The sequence below is a fragment of the Melozone crissalis genome, unplaced genomic scaffold (genome assembly GCF_028551555.1).
Source record: "Melozone crissalis strain CALT ecotype California unplaced genomic scaffold, PUWL_Pcris_2 ptg000063l_1, whole genome shotgun sequence".
In the NCBI taxonomy this organism is placed as follows: Eukaryota; Metazoa; Chordata; class Aves; order Passeriformes; family Passerellidae; genus Melozone; species Melozone crissalis.
The window spans coordinates 11,648,426-11,672,943 of record NW_026535841.1 but is presented as its reverse complement, the minus strand read 5'-3'; the positions used below and the strand labels follow the sequence as shown (position 1 = coordinate 11,672,943).

General features: G+C 53.5%; 1 protein-coding gene across 2 annotated transcripts; it reads left to right on the top strand.

Moving 5' to 3' along the window:
* On the top strand, window positions 1–23,845 carry WSCD2 (WSC domain containing 2). Of its 2 annotated transcripts, none has more exons than XM_054288869.1 (9): window positions 1–126; window positions 8,630–9,545; window positions 12,190–12,304; window positions 13,268–13,452; window positions 14,165–14,286; window positions 15,376–15,550; window positions 16,886–17,050; window positions 18,766–18,966; window positions 22,279–23,845. In XM_054288869.1, the coding sequence occupies exons 2-9, from the start codon at window positions 9,170–9,172 to the stop codon at window positions 22,629–22,631; spliced, it is 1,692 nt and encodes a 563-aa protein (XP_054144844.1). In that variant the 5' UTR covers window positions 1–126; window positions 8,630–9,169; the 3' UTR covers window positions 22,632–23,845. The 2 variants fall into 2 exon arrangements, with proteins under 2 accessions (XP_054144844.1, XP_054144845.1); XM_054288870.1 differs by lacking the exon at window positions 1–126 and adding an exon at window positions 344–946.
* The last annotated feature ends 673 nt before the right edge of the window (window positions 23,846–24,518 follow it).

Below are 24,518 nucleotides of genomic sequence, written 5' to 3'. Positions count from 1 at the left end.
AGCGGGGCCGGGCCGCGGGCAGCGCCCGGAGCCCCCCCGGCCCCGCCGCTCCCGATGGAGGCACCGAGGGATGGATGGAGCCAGGGATGGAGCGGCCGGAGCGGCCGGGAGCAGGGCCCGGGCACGGTGAGGAGGAGGAGGCGAGCGAGGAAAAACCGCTCGGGGGAGGAAGAAGGGATCGGGGGAGGGAGCAGAGGAGCTGCCGGTGCGGGGAGAGCATTGAAACCGGGTCTAAGGGGAAAAAAAAAAGCAAAAAACCCAAAAAGCCCAAATTAACAACCCAAAAATAAGAGGAGAAAACAAACAACACCACCCCCACTCCCCAGCCCTCCTGCGCAAAATAAAATTTTTAAAAGGACTAGGGAGCTCGGCGAGCTGGGGTCGGCAGGAGCCCGGCCCGCCGGGAATTGCGTTTGGGAAGCGGCGGCTGCGGGTGCGGGAATTTGGGGGGCACCGGGTCCCCCCCGGCTCTGCGGGAGCTGATGGTTCCCGCCTCATCCCGGCAGGGATTTTTCGCTGGTTTCCGCTGGTTTGGGAAGGGTTTTGCTTCGCTGAGGGAGCCATGCAGGAGAGAGCTCCCCTCATCCTCATCCTCATCCTCCTTCCCAGACTTTGTGCAGGAACATCTCCGCCGGGGAAATAAGGAACATAAGCGAACGTAATCCTGCCAGAAGCCTCTCCCCTGTTTATTTTCCTCTTCCCACATCCATGCTGGCAACTTGGGGGAATAATTTAACATAGAGATGAGCAGGGAGAGCAGAGGCAGTTGCAGAACGGCGTGAAGGTAACCTTGAGCTGAGCCCTGTAAACCCCGGCCTCCGTCAAGGCAGGATTAAAGAAACTTTGCTGGCAATGCAGAGCTGGGAATCCCAGCCTGGCCCTGGGAATTACAGCCCCGGGGTGCCCCCACACAGCCTGGCCCTGGCCCTCTGCACCTGCTCCTCTGGTGAGTGCTGCATCCTTCCTTCCTCTGGGAATTTAGCTGGGAATTATCCTTCATGAGGGGCTGTCCCTTCCCTGGGCTTGGCAAAGAGCTCTCCCTTGGAATATCCAAAGCTGTTGAGCTCCAGGAGCTCCTCCAAGACAGGATTTGTTAGCATTTGTTGGGTTTTTTTAATGTATATTATTATATTATATATATTATTAGCAATTATTGTGGTTTTATATAGATTGTATTACATCTATTTTATGTATTATTAGCAGATGCTATGGTTTTAGATTTATTGTTCTATTATATTCTATTATAATATTGTTATATTATTAGCCCCTACCGTGGTTTTTATATACATTACATTATAATATTCCACATATTACTAGCAGTTATTAGGCCCAGGAAGAATTCCCCAGAGGGTTTTGCTCTGGTTTTTTGGGATGCCTTTCCCAGATCCCGGTGTTCAAGAACCCAAATCCAGCTGCAGCATCCAGGCTGCAGGTACCTGGGTCCAGGGGGGCTTATCCATGTGAATGTCCCTGTCTTTTAGGGTCCTTGATGTTTGGGATCCTGGCAGATGGGAATCCCCCACAGGAGGATTTGGGGATGGATTTTCTCTCACAGAAAAATACTCCCTTCTTCCTGGGGGATCTTTTCCCCATGGAAAGCTGTGCCAAGCCTCAGCAGCTCCAGGCTCCCATCCAGAGTCACAATTCCCAGGGATGAGGCAGGATCCAGGAGTGTTCAGCACCGTCCCCAGCTCAGTCCAGATCCTGGGAAAATCTTTTTTTCCCAGCCCCCTTGGACCAGCAGGGACTCCCAGAGCAGAGCAGGCAGCTCTGGGGTGGGAATTTGTCCTTCCCAATGTGTTGGCTCTCTCTGGGGCTGGGGAGGGAGTGTGGGACAGGAGGTGCTGAGGGATGAGCCTGTAGCATCCATGGGAATGGCAGATCCCTGCCTGGATGAGGGGAAAGAGAGGAATCAGCTCTCCTGGGGAAGGAGGTTTTGAGGGAAGTGTTGCACGAAATCCTCCTTCTCACTCCATTAATGTCTGTGGGCTGTGCAAGGCATTGTCTGCCGCTGCAAAAGCTCGTTAGTTAATTGCCCCAGTGCTGCTGTAATCCCAGATTAACGAGGGCTGAGGCAAATCTCCATGGAGCAGACCTGAGCGTGGGATTTGTGGGGAGGTTGGATTCTGCTCTTCCCTACCTGGGGAGCCCTTGGGGGCTCCATCCTGGGCTGGACGTGCTGGGTGCTCCCAAGGGAAGAGCTTTCTGTCACATCCATGAGGGTTCACACTTCCCAAATCCCCTGATTGTCCCCGTGGATCCCATTGGGATGGGATTTAGGCAGGTCCAGCTGGGTGCACCCGGATTTCCCTCTCCTTTTGGTGTTTCTCATCACCTCCCCGTGAATCCTGGGGCCAGGACTGCTCCAAACCTCGGGATGAAACCCTTTGGCTGCTGCGGGGTTTGTTCCTCCTCGTTAAGCACAAGGAGGGGAACAGCAGAGTCCTGGCTTTCCCTGGAATCAGGAGCTGCCAGCTCGGGATGTGCCAGCAGCTGCGGCTCAGGAATGCTTTCCCACAGCCACAGGGACGTGCAGGTCATGGATGGAGAGCCCAGAGGATTTGGGGAGGATGAACAGCGCAGGGAGGGCCGTGCATCCCTCCAGCCCCAGCACTGCCTCTGGAAAAGTCCATCCCGTGTGTCCCAAACCTCCTTCTCCTCCGGGATTCAGGCAGCTCCGTCTGCGGGGAGCTTTGCTGAGCCAGCAGCTGGCTGGGATCCAGCTGTGCTTCCCTAGGGAACAGCCCCGGCCTTCCTCCCGCCCCCCTCCTCCTCCTCCTCCTCCCTGGCATGCACATCCCGGCTCCCCAAGCCTGACTGAAAACCGTGCCTGGATTTTGCAGGCTGGGCATGAAACCCCCCGAACGTGAGACGTGAAAACTGCTCGGGTTAAAGCCTGTCACAGACACTCAGCGTCCTCCGAAGGAATTACATCACCTTTTCCGAGGGCTTGAGCGTCGGGAGGGTGGGAAGGAACGGGAGAGGGAGACTGGGAGCATCCCTGGGTGTCACTGAGACCCCGCAATCCGGGGTGGCCTCTCCAAAATACCACCCAAAAATAGGGAATTAACGGGGAAATGGAGGTTTCTCAGCCTTGGACGCAGGGATGGGGCTGATGAAGCAGCAGGAATGTTCAGGGGAGGGATGCTGGAAGCTGGCAGGGATGGGGTGGGGGAAGGCTGGGATCCCGCACCCAAATTTAATGACCCCGATCCCAAAGGATGCAGCTTCCTGCTCCTTCCACAGCCCCACCCCAAACACCCCGGGCAGATGGGATAACGCTGCTGGAGAGAACTGGAACACCCAGACCCCCGGGGTTGCTGCAGATTAATTAATTAATGAAAATCATAACGATGCTGGGAGGGGAACAGCGAGTCCCACAGCTGGATCCCGGCTGTGCCACCTCATTTCCATCATCCCACAGTTCCCTGGCCTCTCTCCCTGCCCAAATCTCTGCAATCCACGGCGATTTCCTCCCCTATTTCCTTCCCTGCCTTCGGCAGGGCCGGGTGCTTTTTTAAATGATTCATGACTTAAACCATTTTTCTTTATGAGCTGCTTTTCACACTTGTGAGGGGAATTCAGCCTCCAAGAACCTGGAACGGGCTTTGATGGAATTGTGGGTGGAGGAGCAGAATGCGAAGTAAAAAACTCCCCATTTTCAGCTCCACTTGGGCCATTGTGGAGGAGAATACCCAGGAAAAGGAGCAGAGCTATGGAGATGGGATTACCTGGGAATTAAGTGGCCTGGAGGGAACAACATTTCTTTGCTTTTGGGGGCTGGAGCAGCCTGCTCATCTCAGCTGGGATTTGGTTTGGGAGTCTCTCACCTGTCCTACAGCAAATTCCCCACAATCATCATGGTGATCCCACCTTGTGCCATCCCATGGATGTGGGGTTTGGGCAGGAATGAACATCCCTTGGGTAGGAATGAGCATCCTTAGGGTGGGGATCAGCATCCTTTGGGTAGGAATCAGCATGCCCAGAGCAGGAATTGGCATCCCTTGGGCAGGAATTGGCATCCCTTGGGCAGGAATCAGCGTGCCCAGGGTGGAGATCAGCATCCCTTGGGTAGGAATCAGAATCCCTTGGGTCGAGCTCTGGGAATTTGCAATGCCAGGCAGCTCAATGTCATAATTAAAAATGGGGTTAAACTTCCTTAAATAACTTGATTAAAGAGAATTGCCTTTCTGGGCCAGGCTGCAGGCCCTGGGCTCGTGCAGCTCTGTCCAGTGAGTGGAATAAGCCAGGGCAGGATCCATCCTGGTGTTCCTGGGTTTATTTATAGCTCAGCCCTGGCAGAAACGGGGCTGGTGCCCTGTGGGCTCTGTCCTCTGGAGAGCACAGGGAGCACTGAGAGGAGCTTGTGCAATTAGCACGACCTCATTTCAGAGGAGCCTTTTAGAGACCTTAATCAATTAGTCTGGGGCAGACCCGAATGGATCCTGGATCCTGCTGGATCTGGATCCCTCTGGATCTCGGTGCCTCTCGCCCTGGGAAAGTGCTGAGGCCACCGATAAATCCCCAGAATATTTCAAAATCAGTTTTCATCCATAAGCAAAACCAGCTCCTTAATTCCAGTCCAAACTCCTCCATGGACTCCCAGCAAGGAGGAGGATTCGCAAACCCCACAAAATGGAAATCCCCCACAAAAATCCACCAGCAGATGGGCAAATCCTGCCCTGGATCTTCAAATTGAGCCAATAATTCCCTAAGGAGATGTTTTCCCTTTGCATCCCTGGCTGGTTTGGCCTGTGGAGGGGATTTGGTGGCTCCACAGGGAAGTCCAGGCATGGGAAATGTCTCACCCTTGAGGATGAGGATCTGATCCTGGGATGAGTCTGGGAGCTGCTGACTCAGCTGCTTTTAAGGCATCCCCCAGAGGAGAGGAGGCACAAATCCATTTCTCAGCAAAACGAAGGCAGAGAAAAGCAGAATAAATAAACTCGATTTTGATTTGAGGGGGACTGACAGCTCCCTGTGCTCGGCTGGCCCCTGGGAGAGGCACTGGAAGGTTCTGGATGCTCCAGGTCTGCCCTGCTGGGCTGGAATAATCCTGGTTTATCTCAGCTTCATTCCCAGCCATAATGGGGTTTAAATTCAGCCCCATGCATCCCATTTGCTGCTTCCTTAACGAGTGGAAAAGGGTGACAATCCATTTCCATGAGGCTGGAAAAGAGGATGGACAACTCCACCTGGAATTTGGGCTGCCCAAACTCTGCCAGGGCAGCAATTCCAGGCTGGCACTGGGGGATGGAGGCTGAAGGTTTGAGGGATGGCAGTGCCCAGGGTGCCCAATGTCACTGGGGGTTTGAGCTGGTGTCACTGGGGTTTGTGCTGGTGTCACTGGGGGTTGTACTGGAGTCACTGCTGGGGATGAAATGGAGCTGCAGGAACTGCTCTGGGATACAGGGACATGAGGATTTCTGGTGGTCCCTGCACCCAAGTGGGTGGCTTTTGGTGACAGCATATCCAGGGAACCTCCATGCCCTAGGTCCTGTGTCCCATAAATCCTGCACCCCATGGATTGGGCTCTTTTCCCCCATCCTTCACTGCATTTCCAGGCTTGGCAGAGGCATTCCAGCACTCCCAGGGTGCCCAGAACCTGCTGTCCCCATGTCCCCATGGCGTGGGACCGGGTCAGTCCCTGCGTCACAGCCCTCCCGTGGGGTCACCCCGCTGATGTCACCGCCCCTCCGCTTGCCAGCCCTATTCTCTCGCCGTCCCTGTGATAAGAAATGTTAATGAGGGGGTGAAACTGGATATTCCCGTGGCCTTCTCCTCCTCCTAATGGAATTCTGCTGGTGGTTAATTTGCTGGTTTTAATGGGCCCTTTGTTCTCCCTGGCTGGGGGAGCCACGTGAGGGTGTTTGGGAGGTGGTGCCTGAAGACCAGTGAACCTTGGCGCCCAATAATTGCAGGGCAATTTGAAGACAAGCCCCAAATCCATAATTGATGGGCCCTTCACTCATCGTGCTCCCGCTGCTCCCGGACCTGCTCCCACCTCTCCAGGCGCAGAGGGATGGATAAACTTGGGAAAAGCTGGTAAATTATCGAGGATTTCCTCACCCTGGGGACAGCTGACATCGTGCAGAGAGGTGGGTTGGGTGTGGAGTGATGCTGAACCAGGTATCCTGGGGCTGGGATGAGGAATTTGGCTGCTGGTGGGATTTTACTGAGGCAGAGTTGGGTGTTCCATTGATGGATGAGGATTTTGGCTGCTGGTGGGATTATAAAGAGGCAGAGCTGGATTTCCCATTGATGGAGGAGGATTTTGGCTCTGGGTGGGATTTTACTGAAGCAGAGCTGGGTATCTCAGTGCTGGGATGAGGATTTCGGCTGCTGGTGGGATTATTCTGAGGCAGAGCCAGGTATCCCATTGATGGATGAGGATTTTGGCTCCTGGAGGGAGTCTGATGATGGATCTAGGCAGGGAATCATTCCCTGATCCCCACTGGCCCCACATCCTGGGAAACCGCTGTGCTTTGGCTCTGGGGGGGCAGGGAGGGATTCCCCAACCCTGGCACCGCCAGCCAGGGGGGATTTGGGGGAATTTTCCCACACTGCAGCTTCCAGGGCCGGATCCCTCCCTTAGGCTGGATCACAGTATGTCCTAACTGAGCAAGGGCTGACAGATCATTCCCTGGTGGATAATTCCCTCCGTTCCCTGCTGCCCCAGCAGTTTTCCATCCAGGCAGCAGCAGGAAGGCCGGGCTGAGGCCGCTGCATTGCGCTGGCTGGGGACTGTCCCCGTTTGCTTCATTAGCCTGGATGTCAAAGTGTGTCACCGCTGTCCCCCGGCCACACCGCGGGCTGGGCTGGCACCGAGCACGGCAGGGTTCAGACAGCGGGGTCGGGGACACGATGGGACCCCTGGGGACACCGTGGCGGTGACAGTGGCCATGGGGACCAGCGGTGGCCGCTCCTTCACCCCAGCGCTGCTGCACGGGGTGGATCCATCCTTAAAACCCAGGATGCAGGGAACGGCGCTCTGGGATGGTTCCTGCATCCCTCAGCTCCCGATACCCCCCTGCTGATACTGGGAGCACTGGTGTCCGTACTGGGAGCACTGGTGCCGCCCCCGGCAGCCGGGAGCCCGGAGCCGGAGCCCGTTATCCGCTCCAGACAATTAGCAGAAGCATTAATGGAATATATGCAAATGCGCAGTAATTGACCTGTGACTCCGCAGTTCATGATGGAGAAGGATGAGCTCCAGATGGCTTAATGAGAGTAATTTAAGCCCCTTCTTTATATTCTGTGCCAGAGCCTGGCAGCGCCCAGCCGGGGAGGGGAGGAGGGCAGGGAGGTGGCACTGGGGACACTGGGGACACTGGGGAGCAGGGACAGCCCTGGGGACGCTCTCTTTGCTCCCCAAACCGCCCCGAATCCAGCTCCCATCCCAACCCCGGCAAGTTGGATTTGTTCTGGGTAAAGGAGAGCCAGAATTCCTGGTCAGGGAGTGCAGGAGAGCAGCAAAACACCCCCGGGATCATCGGGCTGGGGGCTGCTCTCCCGCCATGGCCATGGTGGTGCCACATCCTGCACATGGAAAACCCAAAATGCTGCTACTCCGACGTTACTCAGCCTTTACTCCAGCTCTGTTTGGGGTTGTGCCCCTCCACTGCTCTGCCCCAGCCTCTCCAGCCCTGAGCTGCACAAAATTCCCGCAGCAGAGCTGGAGGTATCTGAATAACCACTCTGGGAAACCAAATTAAAATATTGATGTATAATTCATGCCATATGTTCCACCAATATTTTTTATTTAATCAACTGAAGACAGATGGCAGGAACATAGAGGCCATTAAACTAATGGCACTTTGTCTTTCCATTTATTTCCGTCTCCTTTCCTAAAATAAGAGGAGGCCGTGACAGGCAGCACACCCCCGGCACTGGGATGTGTCAGCAGGGGCATTTCCCACGTGGCATTTTCCCAGGAAGGGCTGGGGCAAATCTCCCATAGCTGGGGGGGGCTGGAAGGAGAGAAATCCAGCTGGATTTATAGGGAAATCCATCCTGGTGGGGCTGGAGGGGACTGTCCCATCTCTGCCCTTCCTGTGCCAAGAGGCACCAGGGATGGTCCTGGTGCTCCTGGGACAGCACCATCCCGGTGGCAGAGTGGGAATGCCACCAGGGAATGCTCCTGGATGGAGGTAGAGGATGTCATGGCAATCTCCAGTCCCTGGGGATGTGAGGAACTGGAGGGACACTCAGGGATGTTGTGCTCCTGACCCTGTGGGATGCTGGAATATTGACTTGGGTATCCATGCAGTGCCCATGAATGGATTTCACTTGAGATCTGCTGCTGCAGAGATGTTTGGATCTCGGGGTGCAATGTGTGTGTGCACAGCTCATCCTCGTGGGGGTGAAACTGGAAATTTTCCACATCCCAGAGCCATCCTGGAGCACCTGTCCTGTATGATAAGGCAGACACGTGCAGGCTCTGGGATTTGGGCTCACCCCACCAGCACCGCTCCCACTGCACCCAGTTACCCACCTGGGAGAGGTGGAGCTGCCCCTCCTCGGGGCTGGAAGGCGATGAAGACCACAGGTGGCCTTCCTCACCTCCTGCAGGGGCAGGGCCACCATCCTGGGGCGCTCTCCTGAGTGTGCCTCTCTCTTTGACTTGCAGGTGGAGATTTCTTGCCCTGGGAGCGAGTTGAAAGCGGTTTCCTTACACAAAGGGTGCCGGGCAGCATTCCAGGCTCCAGGCGCGTCCAGGCACCTTCCATCCTTTGTCTGAACGGGCAGCGGGGCCGTTCCCATCCCAGCGATGCCTGACGGAGCCCCCGCCGCCGGGAGCGAGGAGCTGCGGCAGCCGATCGGCTTTCAAATCACCTTCAAACCTCGATTTCCTTAACATGATCCCTCCGTCAGCGCGGTCCCCGGGGCACAGCCGGGCAGGAGAATAACCCGGGGGCTGGAGGTGACAGCCAGCGCTGGAACACCCCGGCCACCACGCGGGGTGACAAAATCCACCTTCCCCAGCACTCCAAGACATTTTTAGGGTCGGGCAGCAGCTCTGCACGACCTCGCCCTGCAGCTTTCACCCCATTTGCTCGCCGGGATTCCCCTCCAAGCCAGGCGGGATAATCCCCATCCTCGCAGCATCCCTGGAGCCGCAGAGCATCATCCCCGCGGCGCCGGCTGCCGGGGAAGGGATGAAGACGCTATGGCCAAGCTTTTGCTGAAACTCCAGCGCTATTTTCGGCGCAGACCCGTGCGTTTCTTCACTCTGCTGGCGCTCTACCTGGCGGCGGGCAGCTTGGTGTTCCTGCACTCGGGTTTCTCCGGGGAGCCCAGGGTGCCGGGCAGCCCTCGGAGCCCCGCGGCCGCAGAGGGGCCGGGGCTGCCCTACCTGGGGGTGATGCAGCTCAGCCGCGGCTTCAAGGCGGCGGCCACGATGCCGGCGGGGGCCCGACGACACGGCCCGTGGTTCAAAAGCACCTCCAAGGAGCCGTCGGACAGGGGGAAATCCCGGGAAAACGGCGGCACCCGGAGCAGGGCGGTGCGGGGCAGGAGCGGCCGCGAGAAGGAGGAGGACAGAGGTGAGGGCTGGGGACGTGTGGCAAAGGGGTGTCCCTGCTTTTGCCTCTCCATGAGGGCATCACGAGTTGGGGAAGCGGTGTCTGAGCTAGGCAGGACCACAATCCCCCCCAGGAAATGTGTAATTATTTCTTTATTTATTTATTAATTTATAAGCCACGTGCACGCGCTGTTGGAGCACCGAAGTTTTCTTCCCCCATCCCACAGAGATGCTCTGGGGAGCAGCACCCCGTTCTGGAGAACATCAGTCCAGAGAATATTTCCAGAAGGATCTTCTCCCTCCTTCTTCCCTCTTTCCTTTTCTCCCTCTCCAAGTGCCAATAATGTGCTTTTATTTTACTGTCCTCACTCTTTCCCCCTGGTGCATCACCGAGCTCTGAGCCCCCCTTGTTGTTACAGGTGATTTTGGGGGTGGCAGCTGTGCCCCATCTTCCTCCCACCCTTTGGCCCTGCCAGGGGCCAAATTCAGTTTTCATTCTGTTGGCCTGAATCAACCCAAAATCCAGGTTTGTGTGGGTGTTGTGTCGAGGCAGGGGCTGGCTGTGATTCCCATGGAAGTGCACACAGGGCTGGGCTGTGGGGCCTCTGGAGCCAGGACATCCCTGCCTGGCTGGGGTCTTGTCATTATTAATGATCAAGGATGAAAAAATGGAATAATTCCCACTGATTTTTAAAATTACATTTATTTATCCTGAAGTAGGCCAGACCTGCACATTCTGTGGGATTTGGGTGGAGCCCCCAACCCCAGAGCAAACTGGGTCTTTCCCAGGGGTCCAGGCTTGATCCCCCCAACCTGGGCTGCCCTCAGGGCCTGGGGGGCTCCTTCTCCTCCTCCTCCAGCAGGACGTGGTTTGTTCATTCCAGGAATGATGCCTGGTCCAGGAAAAGTGATGCTCACGGGATTTTGTCCTGCTAAAAGGAGCTGAAGGGGTTCCCCTGTTGAGACCCCGCTCCGAGGGGTCTCTGGGGAGTTTTGGTGTCTCTCTTAATGCAAACTGACTTCAGTGCAGCCTCAGCAGATGGTCCCTGAGGCCAGGCTGTCTGTCCCTATAAACACCCCAAGCAGTGCCCATGTCCCAGGCCATATGTCCCGTGTGCTCCAAGATTAACCTCATCCAGCTCTGCCAGCAGGGATGGGATGCTGGCCTTGGGATTCCTGGGTTTATCTGCTCCCAGCTGCTCTGGGAATATCATTTTCCCCTTGGAGCGTCTTGGCAGCTCCTGAGTGGGATGGTGTGGAGAGAAATGCAGCAGCTTGAGAAATCCCACGTGCCCCGTGTTCCTGGTGTGGCTGGCAGAGTTCCCCCCTCGCTTCCCTGCTCCTCTGGAGCACTGGGATATCTGGCAGGAACGGGTGGATTTAATGGTGCTGGTAATTAAGTGGGGACAGCTTAACGAGGTGGTTGCCACGTGAAACCATTCCAGAGGGAATTCTGCTCCAAAAATCAGGTTTAGGGAGTGATGTGCAGCTCCCTCTTCCTCCTCTTCCTCTTCCTCCCTCTCCCAGCAGTGTCAGGTGAAGGTGTGGGTGGGGAACAGCCCTGTCTGCCAATGCAAATCCCTGTGGGAAGGGGCATCTCCTGCCTCCATCCAGGGAGGATTTGTAGGCAGTGAAGCCAAGGGAAGCAGGAACAGACCCCAGCCCTCAGCCACATCCATCTCTGGTGCCTTCCTGGACAAGCCCAGCCATTCCCACCTGTGATACACAACCAAGCAAAATTCCATGAGGATGGAGGGGCAGCCACCCCAGGCAGGGACCTGGAGCCATCCCTGTATTCCCAGCTCTGGAAAAATGAGATGCTTGGGGAATTTAGTGACAATCACTGGGTGGATGTGTGTGTCTGCTCACAGCTGTGTTTCCAGCAGGCTCCAAAATTCCTCCTGGAGAGGTCCAGCTCTCCCTACAAAGTGCCAGCCCCACTCTCCCCCTTCTCTTGTGTCCTTGTCTGTCCCTAATTATTCCAGCTGGCTTCCCAATAAGTGGCAGCACGCATATGTCAGGAGCACTGGATTGAAGGTAATGCACATCAGTCACTGGCTCCGTGCAAGTGTCTGGAGCCATCCCACACCCACTGGAACCCTCTGACCTGCCAGGATCTGCTCATCCCTGTGGGAATGTCGTGTGGAGTAACTGGGATTTATGGCTCTGGTGGTTGGAGTTATCTGGGACATTTCTCTCCATCTTCCTTCTCTTTGGCCTCCAAACTGGCTTGGGAAGGAGGCCCCAGCACTGGTGAGGTCTGTGCTGTGCTGGGATAATTGGGAATGGGGGGGGATCTGTGCGTGGAGCACACCATGGATGGGGTGAGCTGGCTCAGGGACCCCACGGAGGTGTGGAAAGCAGGGAGGAGGTGAGAAGTGTTATCCCAGAGCATGGCTTGGAATTGGAGTGGCACAGTGAAAGAAATTCCTTCCTGTGAGGATGGACAGGCTCTGGCACAGGGTGCCTGGAGAGTCTGGAAGTGTCCAAGGCCAGGCTGGACAGGGCTTGGAGCACCCTGGGATAGTGGAAGTTGTCCCTGCCTGGTTTGGACCCAGAGTTTCCAAACCAAACAACCAGGGAATGCTGCTGCACGTCCCTATTTAGGGATAAACCAAGAGGGGTGGGCTCACAGGGTTGTGACCCTGTCCCCTGTGTGTCCCCAGCCCGGTACGTCGGCTGCTACGAGGACAACACCCGGCAGAGGACCCTGCGCGGGATGTCCTTCTTTGACTACAAGAAGATGACGGTGTTCCGCTGCCAGGACAACTGTGCCGAGAGGTGGGGACAGGGACAGGGCCTCCATGAACCCCTGCACACTCCATCAACCCCTGCACACCAGCTCCAGCAACCCTTTCCCACCATCTCCATCAATTCTTGCACACTGTCCCTCTCAATCCCTGCACACCAGCTCCATCAATCTTTCCCACTGTCTCCACGAATCCCTATGCAATGGCTCCATCGATCTTTGGGTTGGGATGGGATGGAATAGGATAGAGATGGAATATCATATCATATCATATCATATCATATATCATATCATATCATGGATTAGGATATGATAGGAAAATAGGGTAGGATGGGACAGGATGGAATGGAATACTAGGATAGAACAGACTAGAAAAAAATAAGGATAGGATAGGAAAGAATTGCAGAATGGGATGGAATAATGGAAAGGATGGGATAGGATTAGGATAGGATAGGATAGGATGAAATGGAATTAAATTATATGATATTATATGATGGATTAGGATGTGATAGGGAAATAGGATAGGATGGAATGGAGTAATAGGAGAGAATAGACTAGAAAAAATAAGGATAGGATAGGACAGAATTGCAGAATGGGAAGGAATAATGGAAAGGATGGGATGGGATAGGATAGGATAGGATAGAAATGGAATTAAATTATATAATGGATTAGGATATGGGTAGGATAGGAGGTAGGATGGGATAGGATGGAATGGAATGGAGTGGAGCAATAGGATAGAACAGACTAGAAAAGAATAAGGATATATAAGGATAGGATATGAAAGCATTGTAGATTGGGATGGAATAATGGAAAGGATGGGATAGGATAGGATAGGATAGGATTGGATATTTTCAGTTGGAAGTGCCCTAAAAGGATCATTAACCAAAGAAACGAATCCCTGGGATGCACTGCTGCTCCCAGAACAGCAGCAATGCTCCTTCCAACCCCCCTGGAGCCGGGGGGGGATGTGCTGAGACCCCGTTTCCCCTGGGCAGGGGGTACCTGTACGCGGGGCTGGAATTCGGGGCCGAGTGCTACTGCGGGCACAAGATCCAGGCGTCCAACGCCAGCGAGTCCGAGTGCAACATGGAGTGCAAGGGGGAGCGGAGCAACACCTGCGGCGGCATCAACCGGCTCTCCATCTACCGCCTGGAGCTGGCCCAGGAGTCCGCACGCAGGTGTAAGTTGGGGGCTGGTCCCAGCTCAGCCCTGGGATGGGGGGCACTTATCTTGGTGCTGGAGGGGTGATCCTCGCATTCCCAAGCCAGGTTGTGGCTCCGTGGAGGTTTTTGGAGAGTGGTTCTTGAGTCCAGAGAGGTTTTGCTGCTGCAAACATCAGGAGTCTCCTTGTGGGGATGCTGCTGGCTGGGGTTGGGTGGAATGAGGAGCCCCAAGGATTCCTGCTGGGATTCAGGGAATTTTGGGAGATTTTGGGTGGAGATTTGTTTCCCCATGGCCAAACAGCAACATGAGTGTCTCCTGTGTGTGCTGCAGGATGAAGGATGTGTGGGAATTCCAGGCAGAGCTGAGAGTGCTCCCTCGTTTGGCTCCCAATTATAATTACCGACATTCCCTGCTCACCTTTCCTCATATCTAAGGAATGGGAAAGGGGATGGCAACAACCAGGAATGCACAAGGGGCTGAGGGTATCAAGGACCAGGGATGGGATTCTAGGCCTGACCAAACCTGTTCCTGCTCCATCCCTGGTATCACAGAGCTGATAAAAACACCCAGGAAAAAAAAATATCCCTGATTTTGTTACCAGTGTTTTGCTCTGATTGTGGCTGCGCTGCTGGAGCCGCTGGAGCAGTTGGGAATGCCGTGTCACACAGAGTGGCAGCAGTGTCATTTTTGGAGTGTCACTGGGGCCTCTCTCTGTCTCTCTCTCCCAGATGGAAGCGCGATATTCCGGGGGTGCTTCCACCGACCAGAAAACGTCTCCATCGCCCTGCCCGCCAGCCAGCTCATGCTCAACATGTCCGTGGATAAATGTGTGGATTTCTGCACGGAGAAGGTACTGGGATAAACTCCTCTTCTTCATCTTTGTTTCCATCACCATCATCACAGTCCCACTGGGAGAACTGAACCTGGTTTAGGGATATCGTTTTTGTGTATCCAAAAAAGGGATAAATGGATTTGTGTCCCTGCCACAGGATGGAGTGGAGTCAGCAGCAGCCCTGGGAGAGTTTGGGAATGAGCATCGCAGAATTAGAGTTTAGGTTGGAAGGGACGTTTAAAGGAGCCACCATGGGGTCCTGCTCTGGTCCAGGGGTCTCATCCTGGGGCGTGGTGCCTCCAAAAAGGAGGGGAAAAGTTGGCAGTGGGAACTGATGGAGGGTGGATGCTGGAAATGGTCTGGAATGATGCTTGAAATAGGTTGGAAGGATGCTGGAAATAAGGTGGAAGATGCTGGAATTGGAAGAATGCTGGAAAGGGCTGGAAGGAGGCTGGAATGGGATGGAATGGGCTAGAACAACTCTAGAATTGTCTGGAAGGATGCTGGAATTGGAATGATGGTGGAATGGTCTGGAAGAATGCTGGAAATGGATGGAAGGATGTTGGAAATAAGGTGTAAAGATGCTGGAGTTGGGAGAATGTAGGAGTGGTCTAGAATGGTGCTGGAAATGAAAGGATGCTGGAAATGGTCTGGAATTATGCTGGGATTGGAAGGATGCTGGAAATGGTCTGGAACGGTGCTGGGATTGGAAGGAGGCTGGAAATGGTTTGTAATGATGCTGGAATGTTCTGGAAGGATGCTGGAATGGTCTGGAAGGATGTTGGAATTGGAATGATGATGGAATGGTCTGGAATGATGCTGGGATGTTCTGGAATGGTGCTGGAATGGTCTAGAATAGTGCTGGAATTGGAATGATGCTGGAAATGTTCTGGAATGATGTTGAAATGTTCTGGAATTATGTTGGAATGTTCTGGAATGATTGTGGAATGTTCTGGAATGATGCTGGAATTGGAATGATGCTGGAACGTTCTGGAAGGCTGTTACAAACCACCCTGCGCTGCCCAGAGAGGGCGAGTGCGGGGGCGCAAAGGCCCTGCCATGGCTGGGGGGCGGTGCCATCTCCATTCCTTGTGCCCATCCCGGCAGGAATTCCCGCTGGCAGCTTTGGCGGGCACCACATGCCGCTGCGGCTTCCCCAGCACGCTGTTCCCGCTGCACGAGCGCGAGGACGAGCAGCTCTGTGCGCACAAATGCGCCGCCGAGGAGTTCGAGAGCTGCGGCTCCGCTGACTTCCTGCTGGTCTACCAGACACAAGTGCAGGGTGAGCTTCTCCCCCACATTTTTTCCCCCAAAAAATGAATTTTCATTCTCCTTCTGAGGATGAAAATTCATTATAAACTTCAAAATTCCCATCGGGTTAAAAATGATGGGAATTTTGAGTGATTAGAAGGGTGTGAGAGTGTTCACAGGGGTCCGAGGATGAGGGAAGAGATGAGGATCTGGCTCCATGTTTCAGAAGGCTTGATTTATTATTTTATTATATATATTATATTAAAACTATACCAAAAGAATAGAAGAAAGGATTTCATCAGAAGGCTGGCTAAGAATAGAAATAAAAGGAATGATAACAAAGGCTTGTGGCTCGGACAGAGAGTGTGATTTGCCATTGATTAGAAACAACCACATGAGACCAATCATAGATCCACCTGTTGCATTCCACAGCAGCAGATAACCATTGTTTACATTTTGTTCCTGAGGACTCTCAGCTTCTCAGGAGAAAAAATTCTAAGGAAAGGATTTTTCATAAAAGATGTCTGTGACAGAAAGGAGACTTCTACTCACTCACCTTCTTCCCTATGGCTCTTTTTGTATCATGATCTATTATACAATTTGCAACATGATTTGCCTCAGACCCTTATGTCACAAAAGTCTTCACTTACCTACTATTTTCCCTAATTGCAATACTCATCCTAATCATTGCCAACAACTTAAGTGTGAGGATCCCGTTAAAAATGAGCAAGTTTTAATTTCCCTGGTGAGCTGCGGTTGCTGCCTGGCTCAGCTGCAGGGCACAGCAGATTCTGCCTCTGGCAGGATTCCTCTTTCCCATGGTTTTCCCACCTCTCTGTGATCCCATGGGAGTCTGCTATCCAGACAAGCTCCAGGGAAAAATGTGGGGTGGAAAAAGGCAGAACATTCCTGAGAGAGCAGGGAGCTAGGGAGAAAGGAAAACTGTTCCTGGGAGAGGAAAAGGCTGAAAAGAGCAAATGAGGACTCAAATTCGGATGGTTTTGGCTCAGTCTTGTCACGATCCTTTGGTGTTTAAAGCTGTGCTGGAAATGCTGTTCATTGATTCATCGAAAAAGCAGGAGTGTTTCTTGGCACAGGAATCCCTCCCTGTTAGTCACCCTTCCCTAAGCTCACAGCTGGGAATGGCAGAGAACTCTTGGGAAAAATCCTCTTAGGACTTTTTGAGTGTTTAGGACTCTTGGAGGTGTCCAGAACCCTCTGGGATGTCCCTCTAAGCCTTAGGCAGGGCCCCTTTTCCCTGCCCAGCCCCTTCCCCAGCATTTTCCTGGGAGAGACAGCGTTTCCTTAGACATCCCAGTGGGACCAGCAGCTTTCCATGACACATTCCTGACGTGTCTCCCTGCAGACAACCGCTGCATGGACAGGAGGTTCCTGCCCAGCCGTGCCAAGCAGTTGGTGGCCCTGGCCAGTTTTCCTGGAGCTGGGAATACCTGGGCCCGGCACCTGATTGAGTTGGCCACCGGCTTCTACACCGGCAGCTACTACTTTGATGGCTCCCTGTACAACAAAGGTGAGGGGAGGGCACTCCTGGGGTGCCACCCCAGCTGGGGACAGCCCTGGTGACATCCCAGGAAGGGCGGAGCAGGGCTGGGTGCGAGCGCTGCGGCTCCATGGGGTGGTTTGGGCTGGAGTGTCCTGGTGAGGGAATTCCTGCCTGGGAGGGTGGGGAGGTCCTGGCAGGGGTTGCCCAGAGAAGATGTGGCTGCTCCACCCCTGGGAGTGTCCAAGGGCAGGCTGGACAGGGGTTGGAGCAAGCTGGGGTAGTGGAAGGTGTCTTTTTCCAGGAGGGTTGGAATGAAATGAGCTGTAAGATCCCCTCCAACCCAAAGCATTTGGGGGTTCTGGTTCTAATAACCCACCCCATTCCCAGCTTCTCCTGTTTAGAACCACCCACAACAGTTTTATCTGGAGACCTTGAAGATTTCCCCTGTTATTCCTTCATTTTTTGTGTCTTTGAGAGGAAATTCTCCCTTCTTCCTCAGCTGTGGTGGAGTTGGGATCTGTGTCTGTGCCATATTGGTGGGGTCTGTACCCAGGTTATTCCCTAAATCCCCATTTTACTGACATTCCCTCCCAATTCCTGCCAAATCCAGCCTTGCAGGAGGGAGATGCTCAGCGAGGGAGCAATATCCCAGCCCCCAGGGTGCAGCAGCATCCCAGGGAAGGCAGCAGCAGTGGGAAAAGCCTTGGCTGGGTTTTGCTGAGCCACACGAGCGTGGGCTCCGTGTTCATTCCCTGTCGGAGGGGCCAGGAGGTATCCAGGCAACCAGCAGATTTATCCACTGCTGAGAGCCAATTACACCTCTCTAATTGATGGAACACAGCTCCTTCCAGCTTATCCCCCACTCCAGGTGCATTCCAGGGGCTGGGATTGATGCTGGCTCAGCCCTATGCCCAGTGCAGTGTCCCTTCTCTGAACCCCCCCATGGCATCACCCCCACCTTGGGCTGATCCCCTGCCCCACAGGCACAAGGGTTTCCCTTTCTTTATTTATTAGAGGTCTCTTCCAACCTCATTATTCTGTGATTCTGTGATTTCTGGGAGAGTTTCAGCTGTGCTCAGGGAGGTTATAGCCATTAAATCTGCCCTTGACCCCTCAGAACAGGCACAAGAGCTGAGTGTGGCCAGGGAGATGTCACCCTGAGAGGCCCCTGTTGCTGTGAGCCACCCACTCATCAATTTTATGAGACTCATAACATGGGAAAATAAATTATTTCCATCTGGGAGAGGGATGCAAATCCTCCTTCACGCCCCAGCTGCTTTCATCATCCAACTGGATTTTGCAACCTGATATCCCTGTGATGTTCCCTTTCATGGAACTGTGGGATCCTTTGAGTTGGAAAAGCCCTCTGAGGCTGAATCCCACTGTTCCCCCAGCTCTGCCAAGGCCACCACGTTCCCAAGTGCCACATCCACACAGGTTTTAAATCCCTCCAGGGATGGGAGTTCCATCACTGCCCTGGGCAGCTCTGCCAGGGATTGATCACCTTTTGGGTCAGATATTTTCTTTTATATCCCATCTAAACCTTCCCAGCACAGCTTGAGGCCATTTCCTTTAACCCTGTCTGGTTTCCCCTGGGAGCAGAGCCCAACTCCCCCTGGCTGTCCCCTCCTGTCAGGGATTTGTGCAGATCCAGAACGTCCCCCCTGAGCCTCCTTTCCCCCAAGCTGACCCCCTTTCCCATCTCCCCATTACTCCCACTAATCCCAGCTCTATCCCGGCAGGATTCAAGGGCGAGCGGGACCACTGGAGGAGCGGGAGGACCATCTGCATCAAGACCCACGAGAGTGGGCAGAAGGAGATCGAGTCCTTTGACTCTGCCATCCTGCTCATCCGCAACCCCTACAAGGCCCTGATGGCCGAGTTCAACCGCAAGTACGGGGGGCACATCGGCTTCGCCGCCCACGCCCACTGGAAGGGCAAAGGTAGGGCAGGGAATCCTCTGGGAATTGGTTGGGTGTAGGAGCGTTGGGGGGTCAGGACGGACGGAGACAAGAGATCTCTGCAGCCAGGTTGAGGAACTTGTTGTGGTTTGTTGCAAAGGGCCTGGGTGCAGGGCCTTGCTGGGAGCTGCCAGCCACAGCTCAGAGCAGGCCCCAGACAGGGAGAGAGAGATAAAGAGAGTGGTAAAGAGGATGAGAGAGCAAGGTTCCCATTACAATACAATAAATCTTCTGGTCCTGGAACTTGGGGTTTATTGCAAAGGGCCTGGGTGCAGGGGCCTGCTGGGAGCTGCCAGCCACAGCTCAGAGCAGGCCCGAGAGAAGCGAGGGGTAGAGAGGATGAGAGGGTGAGAGAGTAAGAGGGTAAGAGAGTAAAAGGATAAGAGACCAAAAGTGTAAGAGAGTGAGGTTCCTGTTACAATACAATAAATCTTCTTCTGTGTTGAATATTCTGATTCTCACTAACCAGTCTAGTACAATATACAAATCCTATAGCATTTACATACAGCCTATAAGAATCATTACATTACCATACTGTGTTACATTTTAAACCCTAAAAACTCCTCTTTGGACCCCTTCTGCCAAGCTGTAGGGTCTGCTCTGACCCTTGGACCTGCCTGCAAGCAGAGGGTATTGTTTGATCAAAAGAGGATTACCTTCAGCCAGCCACACCATTGTTTTCCAGTTGTTCAGTAACTGAGGTATCTCAAAGCTTGCTTTCATTTCAATCCCACTTATAGTTCCTATATTCTCAAAATCTTTTGCCAGGCAATTATATTTATAAGGCTTTCCCGTTTCACCTTCCCCAACAGTTGGGAAAGTTCAGCAGAGCTGGAGTTGGGTGTCCGTGGGGGAAATTTTGGGCTGTGCCACCGTTTTGGGCCATCTCCTGGTGTAATCATCATCTCTTGGTCGTGGGTTCCTGTGTTGGGTAGAATAAGATGGGAAGGGATGGAACAGGATAGCAGGACCAGGCAAGGATGGGCATCTCCTGTCCCCAGGGAGGGGTGGCAGTCCCCAGCCCATCCCTGTGGTTTCCAGGTGTTCTTTCCACGTGTCCAGCTGCTCCCCAGCCGCCACCTTTCCCACGCACAGGCGCGTGCCAGAGGCTGCTTAATTACAGCAATTTCCAAATTGCTGTTGTGGGATTGACTTCATTGGAAAGAGTTAAAATGTTTAGCTTGATTGAACATCTGCTACCCTTAATTCTGAGTTTATTTAAGGGGAGCTTTGGCTGCTTGTGGCTGGGATGTGTCTGGATTTCGTTATCTCCATGTGCTCACAGTGCTGGGCACAGCCCAGCCCTGCTCTCCCCATTCCATAAAACCTGTGGGGTGTGGTGTCCCCCACTTCCTCAATCAACATCCCTGGGCTGGCACTGACCCCACTGTGGTGGCACAGGAGCCTGTTGGTTGATTTTTTCCCCATCCATTTGGGGATAGAGCCAGGATTGGTATACCAGCAATTGATATTGAGCCTCCTGAGCCTTCCCAATCTCTGTCCACGGAGCACAAGGAGCCTCCTGAGCCTTCCCAATCCCAACCCCCTCCCCAGCCTGTCCCAAGCTTCGTGTCTCTGAGGGGAGGGAGATCCAGAGGGGGACCATGCCAGCACAGCCTTGTTTGGATGCACTTCAAATATATCACCAAATTTTTTCCAGAGGATATGTGGAGTAATTAGGGTTAATTGTCAGGTTAATTAACCACTACTGGGAAAGATGGAGATTTTCCCTTGCATGGTTGGGGACCCCGTTCCCAGCTGGAGAAGTCCCTGAACACAGAGCATGAGGGTCCCATTTCTGGCCTTCCCTGCAGCCCAGCTCTCCATATTTTTTCTTCTCCCAATAACTAATTTTGGGGCTAATTTGGGAAAAAAATCCCTGGGCCCTCTCTCCAGCCTCACCCCCAGTGCTGAGTGGGTGTTCTCCCATTTCCCCCAGCCCATTACCAGCCCTGCAGAGGCCAAACCCCTGTTTGGTTCCATGGCATTAATTTTATGATGTCCCTGGAGCGGCTCCAAAGCAAAGTTTTATGTGCTGTGATTACACAAGGTGAATTGTCCTGGATCTGTTTAATGGAACACATCCTGTGGTTAACGATTCCTCAGGGAATTTAACCCAGTCCAGCTGTTAATCAGGCCTTGGTTTTGTGGGGAGGACTTGAGGAAGAGGGAGATGCCTGCAGCTTGAATGCAGCACTGCCAAGAGAGAGGCGGCTGATTATCGGTGTCTCATCATCCCACTCACCACCTGATTTGAATGGCAGGATCAATTAGCCAGAAGGTTAATTGAGATGTTCCAGCAGGGATGGGAGAGGACACAGGGAACATCCACTCGCATCTGTTGGAACCCTGGGTGCTGAGAATTTTAAACTTTCTGTGCCGAAAGGCACAGACCCACAAGAGAACACTGCATTTGACCTGAGGCTATGGAGAAGGCTTCCAAATTTGATTGATAGCCCTGAGATTACGGGCGTGGAGTTGTTAGAAGTGTGTGAAAAAACTTAGATTTGGGGATTTAGTATATGGTGATATATGGGTGCCAAGATGGAGAATTTTGGGCATGGGTTAGATGTCTTTTTTGTACCTCCTTCTTCACAAATCTGGGTAGTTTTCTTCTCGGAGTCTCTGTGGTCAAGATGATCCCGAGGTGTTGTAAAGTCTTTTTTTCCCAGCCCTGAGACTGAAGAAGGAGTCAGTCTTCTTCAGCTGTGGTTTTCAAGATTGTTTATTATCTATAACATTCCTTTTCTGATCTGCTGAGGTCTGTCTAGCAAGTCTGTGGCACACTGACCGCCCTCAGGATGGTGTTATCTTTTTATACTAAAAACTGTACATTATTTACAATAATTTTCCAATACCTATCACCTATGTTAGACAGTCTGTCTCTACTCTAAACCAATCCAAAAGTGCCACCATCACAGCAGAAGATGGAGGCTAAGAAGAAGAAGAAGGAGAAAAACAGGACACGCCCAGATTCCTCCATCTTGCCTCCTGAACCCCCATTCTAAAAACCCCAAAATTCTACATTTTTCACCCTGTCATAAATTCACTAACATTCTATTCAAACCCTTGTGGCTTTTACACATTCGCACAAGGTGCGAACATACAACTACCAAAAGTTGGTAGTTTTTTCCATGGGTTAAAATCAAAGGCACGGGTGTCTTTGACTCTGTGCCAAGGTCTCCAAGCCCTTTGCCAGGGTCCCGAGTCCTCCAGAGGATTCTGCTGGGCTCCAACATTTTCTCTAATTGGGTGAAACCCCAATACACATCCCCTTCTCTTTTTTTCCCCCAGAATGGCCGGAATTTGTGGCTAATTATGCCCCGTGGTGGGCAACCCACACCCTGGACTGGCTGCGCTACGGCAAGAAGGTGCTGGTGGTGCACTTCGAGGACCTCAAACGCGACCTGTTCGTGCAGCTGCAGAGGATGGTGGCCCTGCTGGGTGTCACGGCCTGTGAGGACAGGCTGCTGTGTGTGGAGGGACAGAAGGATGGAAACTTCAAGCGCTCTGGGCTGAGGAAGCTGGAGTACGACCCCTACACGGCCGAGATGAGGAAGGCCATCAGCGGCTACATCCGCACCGTGGACGCCGCCCTGAAGCTCCGCAACCTCTCGGGGGTCCCTGAGGATTATTACCCCAGATGATGGTGACCACAGCGGGGGGATGGCGCCCAGGGGTGGCTCTGTCCTCCCAGATTCTGCCTAATTCCACCCAGTGGGTGGCTCCTCTTTTAACCCTCCATGTGCTGCTGTAGCTGTCGGTCACTCCCTGCATGAGCCGCCGCAGGTCCCCAGCCACCGCTGAGCTTTTTTTTTGGCCAACCTGGGGACAAGGGTGCCTTCCCTGCTCCCCACAGGGTCCCCTGCTCCTGTTCCGGCTGCCCCAGCCCTCCTGGGAAGGGCAGGGGGATGTCTGTGTCCCCTCAGGCTCTCCTGGGGACATTGAGCTGCTCAGGCTCTGGTGTATCCAGAGCTGAGCTCCTTGGGGTGGGTGTCCCCAAAATCCCAGCCCTGCAAGGATTCCACTTGTCCTTGGATGGAATCTTCAGCCTTCCCAAGGGAGGATGGACCAAGGGTGTGGCACCCTCCTGGATCCTGTCTGAGGTTATGGGATGGCAAGGCCATGCTGTGCAATGTCCCCAAACCCGCTGGCTGTGGCCCATTGAGCCATCCTCTGGCTCTCTGAGAATTCCCTGGAATTCCCCAGCCACAGCACCAGGCAAAGTTGCTGCTCCAGCCCTTGGGGGGGCCCATGACCCCCACCAGTGTGGCCACAGGGGGAAGCCCCCCTTCCCTGTGGATGCAGCTCCAGAGGGGGAAATTTCCCTGGAGCTGCTGGGCCCCACGAGCTCGTCCAGGCCTCATTTCAGAGCCCACGAGCCAGAACATCCCCTCAGGAGCATTTCTGGGGGGCCAGGAGCAGTCTGGGGGACTAAAAGCAGGGTCCACGCTGCACCCAACCCTCGTGGGGAGCAAACCCTGGGGCTGAGCTTTGGGGGTGCTCCAAAGCCAAACCAAAGGATCCCACACACCGGGAATGTGCCGATTTCCGGGCTGGCTTTGTGCACAGCTGCATGTGGTCCCTGGCTGTCCCCTCATCCTACGCCACCCTCCCCATCCTGGCTTTGTCCCAAATGAGCTCCCAACCTGCAAAACCCCCTGGATGTAGGTGCAAAAGCCATATATTGTACGCAGCCTTTTCTAGAGTTAGAGATTCACCAGTTGGCTTTTAACTCTTGATCCTGATAGAAATGCAGGCACAGGTTGAATCCAGGGACCCTGCTTGGTCTCTATTTCCAAGAGAGAAGAAAACTCCCTGGAGAAAAAAGGAGAATTTCAATAAAAATCTATTTTTCTAACGTGTGTGTGGAGCAGAGCTGGGCTGCTCCTTGTTTTATTGAAGAAGTGGGGGAATTTCGATCAGAGGGAGCAGCTGCCCCATTTTTAACTCTTTCAAACTCTTTTTTAACTCTTTAACTCTTCCCTTGACAAGCAGCTGGAGGTTTTTTTGGGATTCCTGGCAGTGGGATTGGAGCTGAGCCCACACTCCTTTGCTCATGGCAGCCCCGGGGTTGTCATGTCAGAACAAACCCTGAGGGTAACCCAGCAATTAAAGGAGAGGTTTTCTTGCTGCTCTGCCTCCCTGTGTGTTTGTGGGGCCACCTGAGCACTCCCAACCCACCACAGACAAGGTTGGGAGCAAAGGGAGAACAGCTCCTCTCCCCTTTAATCCCATTAATCCATTTCTGTATTTAAACCCATTAACAGGTATTTAAATCCCATTAATGCCATTTCTGCACTGACAACGCCGCCAAAGCTGCTCCTTTTTGGGATCTTCTGTACCTTGAGACTGTCCTTACAGATTTAATGGGATGTGTGCTAGGAAGGGGGAGATTCACTGCAGGATTTATTCCTGACCTTCCTCGGCACCAGAGCGAGAGCTGGGTGCAATTTATCCCTGATTTCTAGTATGGAGTGGGTGAAATTCCTATTTTATTTTTTTATTTAAGCAGGGATGGAGCCTCAACTTAG

Bases quoted from the DNA above. Each gene is read 5' to 3' on its own strand.
- WSCD2 (XM_054288869.1), top strand. From the start codon at position 9,170: ATGGCCAAGCTTTTGCTGAAACTCCAGCGCTATTTTCGGCGCAGACCC. The intron at 9,546-12,189 runs GTGAGGGCTGGG...GTGTGTCCCCAG, and splicing joins CGAGAAGGAGGAGGACAGAG to CCCGGTACGTCGGCTGCTAC. The intron at 14,287-15,375 runs GTACTGGGATAA...CCATCCCGGCAG, and splicing joins TGGATTTCTGCACGGAGAAG to GAATTCCCGCTGGCAGCTTT.